Genomic DNA, 21,741 nt, shown 5'->3' on the forward strand with positions numbered 1-21,741 from the left:
CCACTTTAGAAAATAATGAAAAGACAAACTACTAATTAATGTAACATGTTTCTACATGATCAATGATCATGCTGTTTATTCATTATATAGGTAAACTAATTTACAAATTAATCTTTTTTAAAGAATTATATAGTTAAAGAAAAGAAAAGATGAATTGGGCAGGAAATTAGTATGATTAGTACTGTGCACGTATTTATTTTTTCTTTCCAAAATATTTCTCTTTTCCTTTACATGAGATCATCTCATGCCGGTAAACGTCCTAACATTTATTTCCCTCCCTTCCTTGTTTTTTGTTTTTAACTTTTTCTTCAAGATCAACAAGAAAACTCAAGAATTCAAGAGTCTCGAGCTGGACTTAAATCATCAAACAATGTGTGATTATTCGTTGATTTTTCTTCCCGTGCGTATCTTATTGATTTCTAATATCACTTGGAATAAAATCCACTAGTCGTACAATTTACTTTATCAAGAGCTAGGAAAACAATCAAATCATTTTTTCCTTTTAATTTCTTATCATGAGCATTTTTTCAGACTTCAATAATAAAATTACGGGCCACTCTACATCTAAAAAAGCAACAAAATAGCACATTTTTTATATTAATTAAGCAATGATTTTGTTTTCACTAAACAACTTAATTACATGTATCATTATTTCAAAAAAAAAATGTATCATATTTATTAATTTTGGGTGATATAGCCAAAAAAAAACTAAAAAATAATAAATTATTATCATCTTTATAATCATCACCATTTCATCATCAATGAATGTGTCATCAATCAGCTAATAAATAATTTTCAATAATTTAATATCCCATGCATAAGGAGATAATATGAAAAAAACACAAGAGAATGAAAGAAGCAACAGTACCAATTAGTACCAGATCACAGAGGGCCGGTTCACTGCACATTAAGCTTTAATTTGCTAAATGGATGACAGAAAAAATCTTAAATAGAATCGAAGACATGAGCCGTATTAACATAATTCAACAACATATATTATGAGATCGATCAGGACAGAGACCAACATACTGAAAAGGCTGTAAAAACATAATAAATAAATAAATAATTACCACGTTTTTCGTAATTACATGCAGCTAGCTATGGCGCCATTAATCCATCATTTTCATTCACTGATCAAACAATCATAATCAATAATGAAATCACACTTGACACATACGAAGATCAATGAACCGCCGGAAGATTCACCATGACAAGCATGACATTTAGGATATTGATCATCCTCGGTCCTCTCAACAAAGGTGAGAGGATGCTCATGGAAGTCGAATGTGTAAGTACTCCCAAACTTCACACGTGGGGACATCCCCAGATTAATACATCCAGTGTGAGCTGCAAAATCTAGATCTGCACAGTGGTAGAACCAGTGCTTCGGGTCTCGCTCTTTCTCGCAAATATCACAGTAATACTCACCAGAGTCATCCTCAGCCGTGTAAGAGAGTATGAACGGTTGCTCATAGGGCCCATATTTTATGGTACGCGGTAGTGTAGCGCAGCGGAAGTCCATAGAAAATTCACAATCAGTACAACGAAAGAACAGGAATCCAGATTCGCCACAGGAGGTACATTTGCCTACCTGTACATTGCCTCTGCTCAAAAGAAAAAGTGGGTGCTCATGACCTTCATGGGTATGTTTGTTTGGTATCAAACTGCAAGGGACATCGATGTCATAGTCGCAGCTATCACAATTGTATGCAAGGCCATTACATCCACGTTGACAAGCATCACACACAAAGATTTCAGGAGCATATTTATGAGATTTGTTTGGGAGGAGGGTGAGAGGATGGTCATGGAGTCGGTGTAATTTTTCTCTTGGTAAATCAGCACAAGATTTGTGAAGAAAGAACTTGCATTGTAAACAACAATAATACGGAAAGGAGAGATACTGCGCACACCCGTTGCATTTTTCGTTGTTCTCTAGCTCTACTGCAAGCTTTAAGTGATGTTCATGCCATATATGTTTGATCTCTGTGACGATTTCAGCTTTTCCGTTTCCCAGGGTGATCTTGTTGACAATTTGAGCTAATGTGTCAATAGGCTGATCAATAGGCTGCTCATATCTGAATATTTCCGGGTCAAATGTTTCATCCCTGATGTCTATCTTTGCAGCACACAGAGGATGTGCAACAAAATCACAAGTCGAGCAATAATAACATTTGTATTTTGTGTCCACCTTTTGAATACAGAGTTGGCAAATTTGCTGATTGTCGGATTGGTTGAGCTGAGGAGAGTATTTCATGATATTCAGACTCAGAGGGTGGCTGTGATGTGTTACTTTGAGAGTCAATGGAAAGAGAGCGCATCGCGTGTGAACTACGAATGAGCAGGTGATACAAAAGTAGGACATGCACTTGCCTTCTTTCCCACAAGTATCGCAAGTGAACGAGAATGATTTTCGAAGGAGAATCAAAAGATGGTCATGACTTTCAGCTTTTATGGTGAGGGGGAGAAAAGCGCAGTTTTGATCAAGGTAAAAATTGCAGCGAGAACATTCATATAGGTAGCCCGTCCATTTTTCACAGCAGCCATGGCATTTTTCCCATAATCTTTGAGTGATCTCAAGGTTATGTTCCGGGTGCAACGGATGTTGCATCTCTCGGGGTGGTTCGCCACATGATTTATGAAGGACGTACTTGATGCACTGCTTGCAACTGTAATTAGGGCCCCAGCTTACTGGTTGCTCGCACACCTGGCAATAATGTATTTTACCATCCTTTTTTATGTCTTCATTTAAGATCAACAGATGTTCGTGCATAGGGAATTTTATAGACAGCATCTCTCTGTCTCTCGGTTGTGTCAACATCTAATTTCTGTATAAGAGATCCACTTTTTAGTTTGTGATCACACAACTGCATGTAACCAAGGTGGATGTATTGTTTTTTTTTTTTTTTTTAAATGATAGTTGCGGTCGTGAGTATGTAAATATCATGTAATCATTTTTTAAAAAAATGAATAAATATGAGACACACATAAAAAGAAAATTATTTTTTTAATAATGAACCACACTCTTTTTCAAAGCGACTGCATGGCATTTGCATACTCTACGACTATATGTAACATTACTTCTTTTTTTTCTTTTCTAGCTTTTTGGAATTTGTTTGATATGACTATAATTTTATTCTGATGGTCATGAGAAATTCAAATGATTATCTCCCAAACTAATTACCTGAATAATGAACTGATGAGATCCGGATGGACGTTCTTTGAACAAATTTCAAATGCTTCCAAAACAGGTCGATCAGATTGTTGCTACTTCTTTATTTCACAGAACAAATTAAGCCTCCAATCAAGAATTCCCTACATCAAAATACGACAATTAATCAACTTAAACTAATAATCTTGCACATGCTTTGCATCATACAACGTATAAATAAAAGCAAATTAAGAGGACCCAACATCTTACTGAATTTGACTTCCAACATGCATGCATGTTTCAGCATACAAAGGCAGCCACCCCATTATTTCACAGAATATAAGACAGACATGCAGAAATGAAAGGGGAAATAAATCATACATATACAAATCATATTAGCAACATAAATCAGATTTTGGCAGCTTCAGACGTTAAATGCGAGATCCCTGCCCAAGAATCCTTTTATCATGACTACGCGGCCCTGCACTGATCTGTCAAAACACTTCAAGAGGACGAGAGAAAAAAAAAAAAATTGATTTATACAAGTTTTATATAGACATGTCTTATGCAAGCTATTGTAAAAAAGTAGATCCCATTTTAAAAAGTATAAAAAAAATTATTATTTATTAATAGGATTAACTCTTTTACAAAAAAACACTTGTATAAAACTTTTTTATTTAAAATTTGTATCTAACGTTACTCAAAAAAAAAAAAAAATGGGTCGCCTCAAGATGGATTCTTCCTTGTATCTCTGCTTTGTCTTTGGCATTGCGTGTAGCTTTTTCCAATGATACCAGACAAGCCCAATAGTAAGGGACCAACGAAAAAGAAAAGAAAAAAGAGGTGTCCTGGCGTGGACCTTGTTGAGAAAAAGAAAATGAAAAATAAGAGACAAAGTGGTTGCCGTGGCCTGTGGTGCCTTGTCGATCTGATTCCTTACGTGTATCTTTACCTCCATTAATAGAATTGGAGGTGACGTGCTGCCATGGAAGGAACCAAAGACTTGCTTTTCCAATCAAATAAGAAAAACGTTTGATGTAAGCGCTGGTACAAATGTGACTTACGTGAAGACATTTGATGAGAGAGAGATTGAACTGATGAGAGAGAGCTGAAGAGAGAGAGGCCAAGCTGCCGGAGCTAATGAGAGAGGGAAACCGACCTGATGAGAGAGGGAGAGCTGATAAGAGAGGAATAATTCATTTTAAATTTGAAGCGGTATGAACGACTACACGCTGGTTGTATCTACCGACTGTATAAAAAAGAACTGATTAAGTAAATACTTGTCTTTGTCGAGTTTGTATGTTTGGATAATTAGCGTAGATGATAATTTTATAAATAGTAATAAAATGATTTAGATAATAAGAGCCCATTTAGATACAAAAATCGTTTCATATCATTTCATCATTACAATTTTTTCAAATTTCTATACAAAATATAATATATAATTCAACTTTTTCAAATCTTAAAATAATAATAATATTAAAAAAATAATATTTTAACAATATTTTATTTAACTCATCTAAAATCATCTCATCTCACTATCCAAACAAACCCTAGACTAGATGTGAAAAATATAAATAGTAATAATATGATTTGTAAATAATAGTAAAATAGTTTGAGTTAAGATGTTTTATTAGTTCTGAGAGATAAGAGATAAAAAGTTAAATAAAAATATTATAAAGTTAAAATATTGTTATAATATAATTTTTTAATATTACTTTTATTTTGAAATGTAAAAAAATAGTATTATTTTTTTCTTTTGTTTAAAATTTTAGGAATGTTGTAATAATTAGATGAAAATTTTGAATATTTAAAATTGAAAAGTATTTATATTCGAGTGATGCTTTTAAAAAAATAGAAAAAAATTTGATCTCACCTTCCAAAGAAACGATAATCAAAGGATGACTCTAATCTTTACGCCTAGTTTGGGTATCAAGGCATTCTCAAGTATTATCAAGAAATGAGATTATTTGGGGCACTATTTTATTTTTGCGACATTGGACTCTGGTCGCTAATAGGGCATTTTTCTACCGTTGGAGTATCTTTTGTGTCTAACTTATCATCCTTTATCGTCAACAAATATCGTCGCAAAAAAAATTATTTGCATTGATATTTCATTTTTAAGCAAAAAACTTTTTGGGACTCAATATTACTGACTATCTTGCGTCGATTTTCAAGAGACATTAAAAAATAATCGCAACATTTTGTGGGATTTTTGCGACAGTTTTAAACGATGCAAAAAAGCCTTATTAAAGCTTTGCTAGCAGCTTTTAAGCTTTATATGCATGCGTTAATTGCTGCCTCGCGTGCAAATATTAAAATAAGGCTCACAAAGTAATTTGCAAAATTTAAAGATATGTTTACTCGACAAAATCTTTGAAAAGCTAATATTCTGAATTAGGTGATAGCTAGCTCTGTTGATTCGTTTCCGTGGTTCGGTTTGCGTACGCATATATAACTTATTAATTTTATTTCATGCATGTAATAGCACAAAATTAAATATATAATATAGTTCAAGATGAAAATATATACATATATATATATGTATATATATTATCATCAGGATAATGCAGACATGCATTTATAGAAGTAGAAGATGATACCAAAAATCGATCATGCTTTCGATCAAGTAGATAAAGACTACATACATGCAGCATGTCGTGAGTTTTTTAACTTTTTTTTTCAAGAAAATAATTAATGAGATAGTTTTTGTAATAAAATCTAGAAATTGGTTTTGAATTTTTTCACAGAATATAAGAGAGACATGCAGAAATGAAAGAGGAAATAAATCATATACAAATCATATATATGAGCAAAATAAATCAGATTTTGGCTTCAGACGTTACATGCGAGATCCCTGCCCAAGAATCCTTGTATCATGACTACGTGGCCACTCTGTCAAAACACTTCAAGAGGACGAGAGAAAAAAAAATGGTTGCCGTGGTGCTTGTCAAGATGGATTCGTCTCTGTATCTCTGCTTTGTCTTTGGCATTGCGTGTCACTTTTTCCAATGATTTTCTTTTGAAAAAATTACTATTTATCATCTAATTTTTTTTATCTTCTAATGATATAGTATTAAAAAGATAAATTTATAAATAAAATATAATAAATAATTTTCAATCATTTAATATTATATCATAAAATGATAAAAAAAATTATAAAAATTGAAATGATAAGTAAAATTACTCATTTTTATTTGCTGATATCTTTTTCTAATGATGCCAGAAAAGCCCAATATTATTAAGGGACCAACGCAAAAAAAAAAAAAAAAGACGTGCTTTCCCTTTTAATAAGGAACCAATTAAATAAGCACTTATCTTTGGCGAGTTTGTACGTTTGGATAATTAGAGTAGATGATAATTCTATAAATAGTAATGATATGATTTGGATAATATAAGGGTCATTTGGATATAAAAATTGTTTCATCTCATCACATTATTATAATTTTCTTAAATTTTTATATAAAATATAATATACTATTCAATTTTTTCAAATCTCAAAATAATAGTAAGATTAAAAAATATTATTATTATAATATTTTATTTAACTCATCTAAAATCATATCATCTCATGTCATCTCACTATCCAAACGAACCCTAGACTAGATGTGAATTCTATAAATAGTAATGATATGATTTGTAAATAATAGTAAAATAGTTTCAGTTAAGATGTTTTATTAGTTATGGGAGATGAGAGATAAAAAACTGAATGAAAATATTATAAAGTTAAAATATTGTTAGAATATAATTTTTTAATATTACTTTTATTTTGAAAAAAAAAATAGTATTATTTTTTTGTTTTGTATAAAATTTTAGGAAATTTATAATAATTAAATAAAAAAAATGAAAATTTTAAAATTAAAAAATATTTATATTTGAGTGATAGTTTAAAAAAAAAAAAAATAGAAAAAATTTTGACCTCACCGTCCAAAGAAACGATAATCAAAGGATGACTCTAACCTTTACGCCTACTTTGTGTGTCAAGGTATTCTCAGGAAATGAGATTATTTTTGCGACACTGGACTCTCATCATTAATAGGGCATTTTCTTACCAATGAAGTATCTTTTGCGTAGAAGTTATATACATATCATCCTTTAGTGTCGATAAATATCGTCATAAAAGAATTATTTGTGTTGATATTTCATTTTTAAGGCAAAAATTTTTTGAGATTTAATATTACCGATTTTCAAACGACACTAAAAAATAATCGTAACATTTTGTGAGTTTTTTGTGACACTTTTAAACGATGCAAAAAGCCTTTTTTTTTTTTTTTTTTTTTTGAGATTTAATATAAACTTATGTCGTTGATTTTTCTTCTAGTCGATCGTACAATTTGTTTTTCCAAGATCGCTAGGAAAACAATCAGATCATTTTTTCCTTTAATTTTTTATGAGCATTTTTTTCGGACTTCAATAATAAAATAAAGTTTTCACTCTCCTCTATATATTAGCTAGGCATGATGTCACCACTGATCTCTAGCTCCATCTAAAAAAGCAACAAAATAGCTCATTTTTTACATAAATTAAGGATTAATTTTGTTTTCACTAAATTACAACTAACTTGGATTATTATTTAAAAATAAAAAACCATGTATCATATATATTTTGGGTGATGTAATCAACAAAGAAACTAAAAAGAAAAAAGAGTACTGTATGTGAACGCTATATATGTATATATATATATATATGGATTTAATATTCGATTGATAAAATCAGAGTCAATATAAAAAAATAATAATAATAATAAAAAAAATCGAAGTGACATTCTTTTTTCTATATCAATTTATTGGCGGCCATCAAATATTTATTGCATTGATTATGAAAGAAGTAATAAATCTTAATTAAAAAAATATTATTTATCATGATCACGGCCATATCATTATCAGTGGGATAAAACCAAAATATAGATAATAATTAATAATTACATCATGAGTAAATAATAAAAAATAATAACGATAAGAATGATGAATAATACTCCTCAAATCAGTTGATGAAGTACAACAATTAAACGGCCACATGACATGCAAGATATATATAAGTTGGATCAAAATATAGAAAAAATTGGCAGCACATTATCAAGAGAAGAGAAAGAAAGAATCAAAGACAGCCGTAAGTAACATAATTCAATATTAATATAATATATAATTATGAGATCAACAAGACTGAGACCAAGATCATCATGAAAAGGTAATTAAAACACAATAAATAAATAAATAAATACCAGTAGTACGTTTCAGCAAATATATAATAGTACTATTGATTTAGAACCATCCATGCATGAGGTCATCATGACGTACGATTGAATTGATGTCTAAAATCCATATTGCAGTTTTTCAGCGCCTGATCATGAATAACTACATGGAGGATTTTATTCATTCACCCCATGACCGAGTGTAGATGGCAGATGCTAGCTGCTTGCATGCGTCCAGTTCCAATCTGATCGATGCTTGTGCAGAGCTATATATGTCATTTCTTCATTTTCCTCAAACAATCATGATCGAGAATGAAATCACACTTGACACATTCAAAGATAAATGATCTCTGAGAATTACCACAAGCTTGACAATTAGGATGATCCGTGGTCCTCTCAACAAAAGTAAGAGGATGCTCGTGGACGTCGTATGTGTAAGTGTGCCCAAACTTGATATGTGGATAATCCCCCAGAATACATTTTGGGTGAGCAGCAAAAAGGAGATCTGCACAATAGTAGAACCAATGCTTCGGATCTCGCTTTTCCTCGCAAATATCACAGTAATACTCACCAGAGTCATCCTCAACGGTGTAAGAGAGTATGAAGGGTTGCTTATAGGGCCCATATTTTGTGGTACGCGGTAGTGTACCGCATTCCAAGTCCATAGAAAATTCACAATCAGCACAACGTATGATCAACAGACTTCTAAATTTGCCACAGGAGGTACATTTACCGGAATCTGCATTGCCTGAGCTCAAAAGAAAAAGTGGGTGGTCATGACCCTCATGCGTAAATTTGGTTGGAATCAAACTACAAGGGACATCGAGCTGAAAGCGGCAGCCATCACAACTGTATACGAACCCATTACACAAACTTTCACAAGCATTACAACGAAAGATTTCAGGGCCATATTCATCCTGAGATTTGTTTGGGAGGAGTGCGAGCGGATGGTTATGGAGTGGGTGTAATTTTTTTCTGGGTAAATCAGCACAAGATTTGTGAAGAAAGAACTTGCATTGTAAACAACAATAATGCGGAGAGGAGAGATACTGCGTACACCCGTTGCATTTTTCATCGTTCTCTAGCTCCACTGCAAGCTTTAAGTGATGTTCATGCCATATATGTTTGATCTCTGTGACGATTTCAGCTTTTCCGTTTCCCGGGTTGATCTTGTCGACAATTTGAAACAACGGTTCAGTCGATTCATCTGGCCCAAGAAGGTGGGTCTCATTAGGCTGATCATCTTTCAATTCCGGGTCAAATGTTTTATCCCTGATGACCATGATTTTTGTAGCACAACGAGGATGTGCAGCAAAATCACAACTAGAGCAATAATAAGCTTTGTATTTTGTGTCCACCTTTCTAACACAGAGTTGGCAAATTTCCCTATTCTCCGATTGGTTGAGTCGAGGAAAGTATTTGAGGTTCAGACTCAGAGGGTGGTCGTGACGTGTTACTTTGAGATTCAATGGAAAGAGAGCACATTGCGTGTGAATCATGAATGAGCAGGTGATACAAAAGTAGGACATGCATGGATTTCTTTTTTCCCCACAAGTATCGCAAGTGAACGACAATGATCTTCGAAGGAGGCTCAAAGGATGGTCATGACTTTCAGCTTTTATGGTGAGCGCTAGCAAAGCGCATTTTGGATGAAGGTAAAATTCGCAGCTAGAACAATGATATACGTAGACGCCCTTGCATTTTTCACCGCAGTCATGGCAATTTTCCCATAATCCTTTAGTGATCTCAAGGGTATGTTCCGGGTGCAACGGATGTTGCATCCCTCGGGGTCCAAGCTCCATTAATTCCGGCCTACATGATCAAAAGAAGACAATCATTTTAAACTAAAAATCTTGCACATGCTTTGAGTACAAATTAAAGTTTAAAATTTAAATAATATATCGACAACATCTTACAGAATATGACTTCCAACATGTATGTTTCAGCATATATATATTCCAATAATTCACAGAATATAAGAAAGATCGGACGACAGAAAAGAAATTAAGGGGAAAGAAATCATACACAAATCAGATTTTGGCTTCAGAATTTAATGAAAGCTTCCAATTTCGTTTTTGATAAAGGGAGGGAAGATTGGCACAAAACTCACATATTATTAATGCTGCTATATATATATATGCGAGGTCCCTGCCCAAGACATCTTTTCATCTTGACTACGTACGTGGCCACTCCGTCAAAACACTTCAAAACTCACATATTAATTTTATAAAATCTTGAATTTTGTTCTTATTTATATTTATAATTAAAATAGTAAATTAATATGAATCAGATCATGATATTCATGATCACATGCAGGACTAAATTAGAGGGTCCGAATCATGAATAACATTGCTCCAAAGTCGCAGCACGTACGCAGGCAAAATTCGAATACGTACAACTTAATAAATGTCGATTTCTCTACCTATCTATATATCTTTAAAAATAAATATAGATAGAAATTACTATTGAGAGCATCCATTTTGTACATATGATGTGACATCATCTAGACCACACATCTCCCCAAGTGAGTGTTGAGAACAATCAACTAGAAGTAACCATACAGTGAGTGCAAAGTGTGCAACTGCTACAATGGCTTCTCTCTAGCATTACTCATCAAAAAATTATATCTGTTATAATAATATGAATGTTAGAAAATTATTGTATTTTTTAATAACAAATACATATTTCAATTACAATTAAAATTAAAATAAATAAAAATGTCTAAATCAATAATATTTTAATAAAATAGTGGTTGTCGTGGTGCCTTGTTGAACTGATTCCTTGCGTGTAACTTTTCTCCATAAGTAAAATTGGAGGTGACGTGCTGCCATGATGCCATCCAAGGAACCAAAGATCAATTGCTTTCCCTTTTAAGTAAGGAACCAATTAAAGTAAATACTTGTCTTAGGCGAGTTTAAGAATAATCGAGGGATGAATCTTACTTTTATGCCATTTATTCGTCTGTTCTTAGGCCACCTCGATGGTGGATGACCTACCAAGGCCATAACAGTGTTTAAAACTCAAAAGACAAGAAAGTTTAATTTGGAATGTAGAGCCTTCCTCATAGTATAAATATAGATATCAAGGGTGGTGCTCAATGATCTAGCTCGTTTGTTTTTAGAGATGAGATGAGATGAGATGAGATTAAAATTAAAAAGTTAAATAAAATATTGTTAGAATATATTTTTTAATATTATTTTTGTTTTGGGATTTGAAAAAGTTGAATTGTTTATTTTATTTTATGTGGGGATTTAGAAAAGTTGTAATGATGAAGTGAGATGAGATGAGATGTTTCTTGAAAATAAACGAGGCCGCACAAATGGTTTGGCATGTACTATATTCTAATTAAGTTCGAATATAGAGTCGCCTTAAACTAATGGTACTAACCACTTAAGTTCATTGAACTCTCTAATTGGGTTGGGTTCTAAGTTATAGCTCAAATTCGATTTAAGGGAGCGCATGTGGCTTCCCGTCATTTAGACCACTATTTTCAATTATCAGCAAATAAGATACTATTATGGTCATACCTAATTGGGAAGCTCCCTCCCAGCCTTTTCAGCTATGCAAGGAACCCATTCAATAAAATGCCTCACGAAAATTTCAAAAAAAAAAAAAAAAAAAAAAAAAAAAAAATCAAATTGGGTTGCTGGGAATTTTCATGATGTGGTGATTAATTATAATCGTATCACAAGATTGGAGGAGGCACTATCTTATTCTTTATTGACCCATTTCTTGGCAGATATGAAAACATTATGATTTCACAGAGTTCGGTAGTTTTCAAGGGAATGATATCTACATTGACAATAAATCATTGAAAATATTCACTTATTGCGACGATTTTTACAGTTCGCTGGCTCAACTTATAATTGAGTGACAAATTGTAACGACCATTCGGTGCAATAGGAATCGCTGAAAAAGATTAAATGCAACGATATTATGGGTTATTTTCGGCGATTATTGGAGCAAGGAAAGACTGTTTTTCTTGTAGTGTTTCCAATTCAGATCATCATCATCAGACATCACAAAGTCCGAAATTCAAAGCATTTATTATTATTATTACACCCACCAATTAAAAATTTATACGACAAAATCGTGTGCATCTGACTAAACACCAAGATATTATATGCTTTCAAAGCCATCTCCTCCGCCCAGCCACCTTCATCTCCACTCTCTATCTTCTCTCTCTCTCGTCTGTTAATAAAGGACAAATTTAAAACTGAACGAGATTTAAAATACATACCACACATACAGCACATGAAAAGCCCAAAATCCTTATTAAGGATTCCTTAATACTGGTGTTCCTTCCTGGATAAAACAAAGAACGATCAAGAATATTGATAAAAAAAAAATGTGAAGCGTGTGTAAATCCAATCTTCTCTCCATTTTACAGTTGAAGTTACCTTTCGTGCAGCCGTTTTCTTTACAAATTTTGTGTTGAATTGCAAGAAAAGAAAAAAGCAATCATTTCACCACACGGCGGAACACTCACTGATCCAAGGAAGGCACATTCCCATTTGCTATTTGTGGTTGTCTGCATAATGGCTTCTCATTCTATTGTGATGAACTTGAGTTCATCCTTATCTCCAACGTGGTTTGCTTTCCAACAGCTCCATCCTTGCTGGTCACGAGCATGAGTAGAGATAAGTGTAGTTATTGTGAATGTGTATGGAGGTGGAGTTGAATATGTAGATAATGGAAAAAATGGCCTCAATTCATGCAGAAAATTTCTGAAAGCACGCCATACCTCAGCTTTAGGAAGTGAATATGTTTCTCACATACAAAGAAAGATTTCTTAATAATGTCCAAAAATAGAGATCTGAGCATATCCTGAGAGTAACACATGATTCTACATTATCATGGAAGACACTCAACTCAACAAAAACTAGGAAATCTGTATATTTGGGGCAAACAGCACAATTCATTTTTCTGTGCATGGCTCTATCTAGGGTCATATATCTGCAAAATCACAGGCAAACATCACTTGGAATCACGTTCTTTTTAAAGCTCCTCTTGTCCTTCTTAAGCTCTCGACTAAAAGAGTAGGACTTGTTAGTCACCTCTTTTTCACAATTCCTTCCAAAAGCCCATCAATCCCGAAGGAACCAGAACATTGTTGGTGATCAACTGGACCTGGCAGCTGGAATGAGATAGAGAAGTGCCCTGGTGGGCACAAATTTTGTGTCTGCATCTGAAAGATTTGAGAGTTCTTGCACACTATTGTTTCACCAGTCGTTGTTACTCCCTTTATTACTATTTTTCCACTAGGTTCCACGTCACAATTGAAATCATCTACAGTAAAACATAGAGGACCAGACTCAGTTAACTGTAGAAAGATATATACTGGAAGCTCGCAGTGTTATGGTATAACTAAATCACGATTTGCTAGCGTATGAAACTCAATGTTTATAACAAGTAGATCAGCTAATTCTAGAAAGCCAAGTGAAGGATTATTGAAACAAATGAGCTGATGTCACATAGAACAGATGTAGATTGATTCCATTTTCAGCGGTTCAAATGAACCCCCTATGCCAGCAGCTGCGCTTGAGTTAATGCCACAATCGCAGGATCAACAAAGATCTCCTTCATATATATCATAAACTAAACAGAAAAGACCAAACTAACAACCATAAAGTTCCAGCAACATATTTAGCATTAAAATATGTATCCATAAGTGATTTTACTAGCAGGTAAAGAGATTGAGAGTCCAATAGTTAATGGACCTTCACGGGATGATTGAAACTCACTCTCATTTCTTGCTACCCCTGGCAATGAGACACGAAAACAGTAAGAATCTTTGGATTCACCAATGTCCATTAGTCCTATTGCTGGTCCAATCTTTCCCATAGCTGCACTCCCAGTCAATTCAACCCTAACTCTTGTGGCAGCAACAACATTATTCCACCCTTCCTGAGTGGAAAGTGAAGGCAGAAATATTAGAGCTGACCCAACTTTTTCCACGGTCTCACCAGACCTTTTGGTTGAAGATGATGCAGTATAGCTATGAGGAGTAGGCGGACCAATGTATGGAACACTGTTGAGAGGTGCCACATCAAGAATGGCTTGCTGGGAATTTAAGTGCTCTGACTCATTGTTTTCTTTTCTTGATCCCCCACGCCTGAAAGAAGATATTTAGTCCATCAGGAACAGTAAATAAGGTGTAATATGTTCCCATTGAAAAAATGTAGGATAATTTGGACCAAACCTTTTGACTCTCCAGCATTAATTTCAAAAGAGAAAAACGAGCTACAAAATTCAAAATTGACCACCACCCCCCCCCCCCCCCCCCCCCCCCCCCCCCCCCCAACCCAAAAAAAAAGACAAGATATAGAGCCACCCAAATTTCAAAATGTGCACGACCCATGAATTGTTTAGATGACACTGAGTTCTGCAAAGTTAAAACATAGGAATTTCTGTGAATAACTACTTTTATTTCTAGGCCTCAAAGTTAGAATTACCAACTTGTATGAAATAAGCTTACAACATAATTGAACTCCAACATCCATCATTAATTCCTCCCCCTCCAACATCCCGAATGTGATTAAATTAACGTTGGCATAAGCACCAAAGAGTAGAACTAGTTCCTATAGCAAATATACAATAAGATTCCCAACTTAACATGAATATTAGAAGTCTTAGGGCACGTTTGGTTTCACAACTTCTGAGAAAATTTTAATAATTTTTTAGAAATTTTTGAGGTATATTAGAGCTGTTCAGGATTGGGAGATGGGGGGTATCTCAGACTTTTTTAAGCATGTCGTATGCCCTGAATATGGAGAGCGGGGGTGGAATAGATTGCTTTGAATTCATCCTGGGAATAACAACTTCTCAATCAGATCATTGTACAAGGTTATGTTGAACCAATCATTTAATGATTTTCCTTGGAGGTGCATTTGGAGAAGCAAAGTGCCCCTCAAGGTTGCTTTTTTAGTTGGTTGGCAGCTCATGGGAAAATTCTGACTACAGATAATTTGAGAAAGCATGGTATATTTTTTTTTATTGGGACCAGGTGTCCAAGAACAGCTTCCCTACTAATCCCAGGGTGCATAGGCGCTTGCCCAGGAATTTCCCACAAGTGCACCTCGAATAATTCAAAGAAAAAATCCTCCAGTCCAATGGCCCATAGAGATTGTTTTCACCCAAAAGGATTTGAACCTTAGACCTTGGAAGGAGCATACTACCAAGAACAAGGCCTTTAACCACTTGAGCCAACCCCTAGGGGTTGAGAAAGCGTGGTATACTTATCATGGATTGATGCTTTATGTGCAAAATGAATGGTGAATCGGTGGATCACCTTCTTATCCATTGTGGAGTGGTAAAAGTTCTGTGGGATAAGATTTTTGGTAGGCTTGGTATTGCCTGGGTGATGTCTAGGAGGGTGGTGGATCTATTGGCTTTTTAGAGAGGAATCCAGGGTAATCATCAAATTGAGTTGTTTGGAAGATGGTGTCATTATGTCTTATGTGGTCTATATGGAATGAAAGGAACGGACGCTGTTTTGAAAATAGAAAATTATCATTGGGAGGGATTAGACTGTTTTTTTCCCATACATTGTTACTTTGGGCATCAGCTATTATATTAGACAGATTATTTTCATGATTTCTATGCTGCTCTTTCCAGCTTCTAGCTAGTAATTAGGTGTTTCCTCTTGTATACTCCCTATGTACTTGAGTTATACCTAATTATGTGGTTAAATAAATTTTCTTCCTTATCAAAAAACAATTGAGATGTGTTGTCTATAGGGTTTTGTGAAATGAGAAAAAATTTTATTTTATTTTATTTTTTTTTTGAATTTTTTTGGTATTGGGGTTAGTGAAGGTGGGTGGTGGAGTTGAAAAATTGTTTGAATATAATTTTTAAGCATAGTTTTTGTTTTGGATTTTGTAAAACTTGTTTTGAGTTTTGTGTTTGGATAATGGTTGGGTAATGATTGCATGAAAAGTTGAAAAGTTAAAATAGTGTTATTTTTAGATTTAAAGAAAACAGTTTGACTTTGATTTTTTTTTTTTTTTTTTTAATTTGAGAAAAAATTTTGAGAGAAGGGGCAAACCAAACATGCCCTTAGGTTTTGCTCAAATAAGTGATTCAAATAAATCTTGTGTAAGATTGCGTCCAATTTCAGCAATTGAGACTGATTAAAACTAATTTTTTAAAATGTTCTTATTAAAAGAAGAAAAAACTTTTTTTTTATAAGTAAGAAAATTTATTAATCCAAATAATTAGGCATAGCCCAAGAGAAAAGATCTAATTACAAGCTAAGAGCTGGAAAAGGCAGCATAGAAATTATTAAAATTAGTCTCATCCAATACAATAGCTGATGCCCAAAGTAACAACGGCTGGAAGAAAAAATCTCTAATCACTCCCAACGAATGTTCTCTATTATCGAAACTTCTGTTACTTTCATTCCATATACACCACATAAGACATAATGGCAACATCTTCCAAACAGCCACAATTTGACAATTGCCCTGAGTTCCTCTCCAACAAGCTAATAGATCCACCACTCTCCTAGGCATCACCCAGGCAAATACCAAGCCAATCAAAAATCTCATCCAATGAAACCTTTACCACCTCACAATGGAGAATCAAGTGGTCCACAGATTCACCATTCATTTTGCACATAAAGCACCAAACCATAATAAGTAGACCACGCTTTCTCAGCTTATCAATAGTCAGAATTTTCCCACGAAAGACCAACCAAGCAAAGAAAGCAACCTTGAGAGGCACTTTGCTTCTCCAAATGCACTTCCAAGGAAAATCATTAGATGATTGGGTCGACATAACCTTGTACAATGATCTGACCAAGAAGTTCTTATTCCCAGGATGAATCCAAAGCACTCTATCCTCCCCACCACACTCCATATTCAGGGCATACAACATGCTGTAAAAGTCTGAGATATCCCCTACCTCCAAATCCTGTACAGCTCTAATGAACCTCACATTCCACTATAAAAAGCCATTGGAATTGTCCATATCGTCAACCACAGAAGCAGCATTATCCAATGCAATCCTAAAAAGAGAAGGGAAAACATTATTTAGAGAAACATCTCCACACCAAATATCATGCCAAAATCTGATCTGAGATCCCCTACCCACCACATATCTGAAATTGCTAATGAAACCCCCCCTCCCCCCATCCATTCCGCATAAATTTCTACACTCCCACACCATTTGCACCTCTCACTTCATTTGAGCACCATCCTCCCCAAATGCTCCCAAATTTAGCGTGAATGACAATCTTCCAAAAAGCATCCCCTCCTGGTGAAACTGCCACAACCATTTTCCTAAAAGTGCCTTATTAAAGGTTCTCAGCTTTCTAACCTTAAAAGAGTTGGACCAGCATATTAACGAATATGTTGATTCATTGTAGCCAAAAGGGTCAATGTGCGTAGGACACATGCCCAGGAAGTTTTTTTTTTTTTTTTTTATGCAAGTAACGATTTTATTGATGAAGTGAAGAGGAAACATCTAATTAGGAAGTAAAAATAGATCCAAAAAATCATGCAAATTAAGTCCATTAAAATCAAAAGCTACAGCCCCTAGGAAGTCAAGTTGTAACTTGTAAGCATGCAAGTATATTTTAGTCTGCATGTGCACACATTAGAGAGGTAGGTAGAAGCAAGAACCTCCAATCCTTTGTGTGCGCCTGTGTTTGCACTCATGTCCATACATGCTTGAAAGTGGTGCAACGACTATGAAATGATAATGGTAGCAGATATACGTCCCAGGATCCAAAAAAAATCTCTTTTAACCTCTAAGATGGAGCTATAACATTTCTACTTGTTCTAAAGGTGAGTAGTGTCTATGCCCTTCATCCCAGAGGGAGAAGCTCTCCTGATCTCCTGTAAGCTTCTCTATTGGCCAAAAAGTTCAACCGCCTGATCTCCTCAGGTAGTCAACTCCGGGGTGGAGTAAGGAGCTGGGCTCCTCCATTCTGGCTCCTCCCCCACTGCCAAGCCCGACTACAACCCCCTCCCTCTTCTCTTTTCAGCTTTCCTTCCTCATTTCATGGGTTTTGCTCTCATTTTTTGTTGAAATTGGTTCTTAAGATTTGTTGTCACCCATCCTTACCAACGTACACGCCTCATACCATCAGAATCACCTTCTCCCGATCTGCCAAAAACCATCAGCTTCCATCATTTCCACCGGCACTTTAAGCCATTGGCCCCACTGAAAGCAGCCCTTTTCTCTATCAACCCTTTGTCATCTTCCTTCCCTTCATTTTTCTTATAGTTGCTCTTTTCTTCATTCTTTTATTCCATAGCTTTTGTGCAGGTTTTGGAGGGTGTCTGGAAGGTAGATCCACTACTGTCCTCTGACTGTAGCAACTCCACCCCGTGGCTATGGAAGAGAGAGTAGATCCAAGAATTCATAGGACATGGAATTGAAGATTTTCAGCAATCGTCTCGACGCAATCAAAATCAGTGTGCACCTTCCTATTGTAGGATCCACCCAAAATAGATGACTCAAAGCAATCCATTATTCCACATATAAGCATCTTCAAAGCAGCCAACTATACTGGACCTTTTAATTAGTACCATCTACCAGTTTGTTTTAGTTTCTTGCATTATATCTACTATTTGGGGTGTATGTTGGGGGATCCACAGCCACTCCTTATGTACTAACCTTTCCACTAGTAATACTAATTATCTTGCTCATTAAAAAAGGCAACTAGTGCTTGATCCATCTTGGTTTCACGTCAATCTTACTGTTTAAGTAATTACCTCAGACAAGTAATCACCATGGAAACTACATATGGAATTTTTGAAGTCCATGGAAGTTACTCATAGTTCCAAGCACATCCTTGATTGGCAATTTCCTAATTAGTTACCTGATCAAATTGATTGATATGAAAAATTTAAGGAACTCCATCTCCAACAAAACATTGTGAAGGAAACCTACCAATATATAGGAAACGTACAATGCCTTATTTGCTCATCCATTAGGCTTCAAATCTTCTATTATCATGGCATGCAGCATAAACGACACAAAATGAAGCAGCCATGCTATTTAGATGCAAAGGGGAAAAAAAAAAACATGTACTTATTTGTGCATTTAAAAACAGAAATAACAACAAAGAAGATGTTCAGATGATGGCAAAGTAGCAGGATCATCTGATTTCGAACTGGGTACATGGAATCCACAAGATGAAGAGCTCAAATGAACCCCTTTCGTTAACACCTAAGGGGTTAAAAACTTTATAAAACACAATGCACGCAATGATTCATCTAATGTTAAAATTTTATTCAAACTGTCACATGAGCTAGCAGGAAGCTAACAGCCCACACAAATCACTCTTTCAACCAGAGCTGTAAAATCACTAGTCTTCAACGCATCATTCAATGTAGTGGTCCAGCAACACGGAAGCTACAGCTTGAACCATGTTTCTCTAAAGGAAAATGATACTATGCCCCTTGAGTTTGCCCCCTCAATTTGACCGCTCATGTATTTTATTTTATTTTTAATATTTGTTTGTACTTAATGCTTAAGGAAGTGACTATTATTGTATTGGTAATTTTTTATCTTTTAAAAATGTTTAAACATCTTTAAAAAAGGTTTGAAATAAAAAGCAAAAATAAAAAATAAAAAACGCAATTTGCACTAGGGGGCACACCAAGTGAGCAAACTTGCATGGTAGCACTACCCATTCTGGAAAATCTGGCACCTCTAATTTCTTTTCTACAGACTAATTATGAGTGTGGGCCGCAACTCTGTACTAATTTTTTCTTTTTTTGATAAGTAAACGATAGTATTAATAGGATAGGCATAGCCCAAGTACACAAGATGATATACAAGAGATAAAACCTATATAGGTTACAGTAGTGAAAACAAGAAAATCATGTAAATTTACTCTTTACTAATTGTAAGGAAATCTCACATCGATTGTATTCTCTAGCAGTATTGCATGTTATGTGCGAATAACCAAAGCATTGGATCCAAAAATGACATCATGATGTAAAATTTATTTCCACCAGGTAAGGAGGATTCCTCATTTTCTTTTAAAATGCTAAAAAAGCCCTAAGTCTCCCGAAAGTGGGCACCATTTGCATAACTATAAAAATCAATTTCCGAATTTGACCCGCCCAAAACACTTACGGCATCATTTCCTAATCCCTTACGAGTAATAACAACACTAATAAAACCAATTTTTTTATCTAAATAAAATTTTTGCAAATTGCTCTGTATAGAATCAACAACATCAACAGTAAAAATAACAATACTAAAAATTGAGATCTTCGTGATAGAGATGCTTTCTTAACAAGAACAACATAAAAAAATGGGATAAAAAGGAAAGAACCCATCAAGTGCAGCGACTGTTATTATTAAGAACAACAAAATAAAACCCATCACTGAAATCAGTACCACAGACCAAGCATTCACTGAGAAGACCCAAAAATCCAACCCCAGATTATATAGAATAAAGTTGGGCATTCAAAAGCATATTCTTTTATCGAGGTATATGTATAATTATGTATGCTCTTACCTAATAGGGGAAGCCATAGGAGATGTACGGAGCGGAGATTGTTAGCTGCACCGGCGATCTTCTCGGCGGTTCTGAAAGATTCTACAACCAGAAAATCTAGTGGATTTTCTTTTTCATGAGGCTGGCTTTTGTTATGGATAAAGAACTTGGGTTGGAACTTGGAACTGTTTTGATACCCGATGGTCACTAGAACGCTACTTCTGGATTCAAAACTTCTAAGAGCATTAGTACCGGTCTATACATATATATATATATATGTATATATGTAAAATCATCTCTTTTGCATATTTATTTTGTCATTCAAGTAAAATTTTTACATTAGTTTATATATATTTGAGACAATATTATTATTAATTTTTTGCTAAAATCAATGTTTTATATATATTTTATAATTAGCATCCACTATATATATTTGACATTAATAATACAAATATAATAATCAAAAATATAATTTTTTTATATATTATATTAAAAATATAATAAAATGAAAAAAATATATATAATATATCATAATAATAAAATAAATGTGCAGGTGAAAGTTTATTGTGTTGTTGAATGAGGGAGAAAATGAAAGGATTGTAAGAGAGGGAGTGAGAGGAGAGAGAAATAATGATTAAAATATAATTTATAGGATAAATAGTGATTATCTAAATTTGAATAAGTACTATTCATACGTAGCTAAATATTTGGATATATATAAGTCAATGTGGAAGATTTTAGGACCATATTATACAAATATGACTATACATATCTATATGTATAGATCAATACTAATATTCTAATGTTCGGTCGAGGTGGTGAAGACACCGTGAAGACGCGTCACGATCATGGTACTATTTTAATTTTGGCATGTCTCAAAAATATATTTTTCAAGGAGATTAATTAATTTCAATTTTTTTTACACAACTCAATTGTGCTTTC

General features: G+C 34.3%; 3 protein-coding genes across 4 annotated transcripts; all 3 read right to left on the minus strand.

Moving 5' to 3' along the window:
* Window positions 1-1,123: 1,123 nt before the first annotated feature.
* On the minus strand, window positions 1,124-2,608 carry LOC121262215. Its single transcript, XM_041164611.1, has one exon. It carries the CDS (start codon window positions 2,606-2,608, stop codon window positions 1,124-1,126), a length of 1,485 nt encoding a protein of 494 aa, XP_041020545.1.
* A 5,770-nt stretch (window positions 2,609-8,378) lies between these two features.
* LOC121262376 lies at window positions 8,379-10,462 on the minus strand. Its single transcript, XM_041164832.1, has 2 exons — window positions 10,365-10,462; window positions 8,379-10,148 (listed from the first exon to the last, which is right to left on the minus strand). Exon 2 carries the CDS (start codon window positions 10,139-10,141, stop codon window positions 8,615-8,617), a length of 1,527 nt encoding a protein of 508 aa, XP_041020766.1. The 5' UTR covers window positions 10,142-10,148; window positions 10,365-10,462; the 3' UTR covers window positions 8,379-8,614.
* A 2,592-nt stretch (window positions 10,463-13,054) lies between these two features.
* Window positions 13,055-21,033, minus strand: LOC121262378 (alpha-crystallin domain-containing protein 22.3). 2 transcript variants are annotated; one of them, XM_041164834.1, is made up of 3 exons: window positions 20,821-21,033; window positions 14,084-14,454; window positions 13,055-13,628 (listed from the first exon to the last, which is right to left on the minus strand). In XM_041164834.1, the coding sequence occupies exons 1-3, from the start codon at window positions 20,835-20,837 to the stop codon at window positions 13,393-13,395; spliced, it is 624 nt and encodes a 207-aa protein (XP_041020768.1). In that variant the 5' UTR covers window positions 20,838-21,033; the 3' UTR covers window positions 13,055-13,392. The 2 variants fall into 2 exon arrangements, with proteins under 2 accessions (XP_041020768.1, XP_041020767.1); XM_041164833.1 differs by having other exon boundaries at window positions 14,060-14,454.
* Between the last annotated feature and the right edge of the window lie 708 nt (window positions 21,034-21,741).

The sequence above is a fragment of the Juglans microcarpa x Juglans regia genome, chromosome 4S (genome assembly GCF_004785595.1).
Source record: "Juglans microcarpa x Juglans regia isolate MS1-56 chromosome 4S, Jm3101_v1.0, whole genome shotgun sequence".
NCBI classification, from domain to species: Eukaryota; Viridiplantae; Streptophyta; class Magnoliopsida; order Fagales; family Juglandaceae; genus Juglans; species Juglans microcarpa x Juglans regia.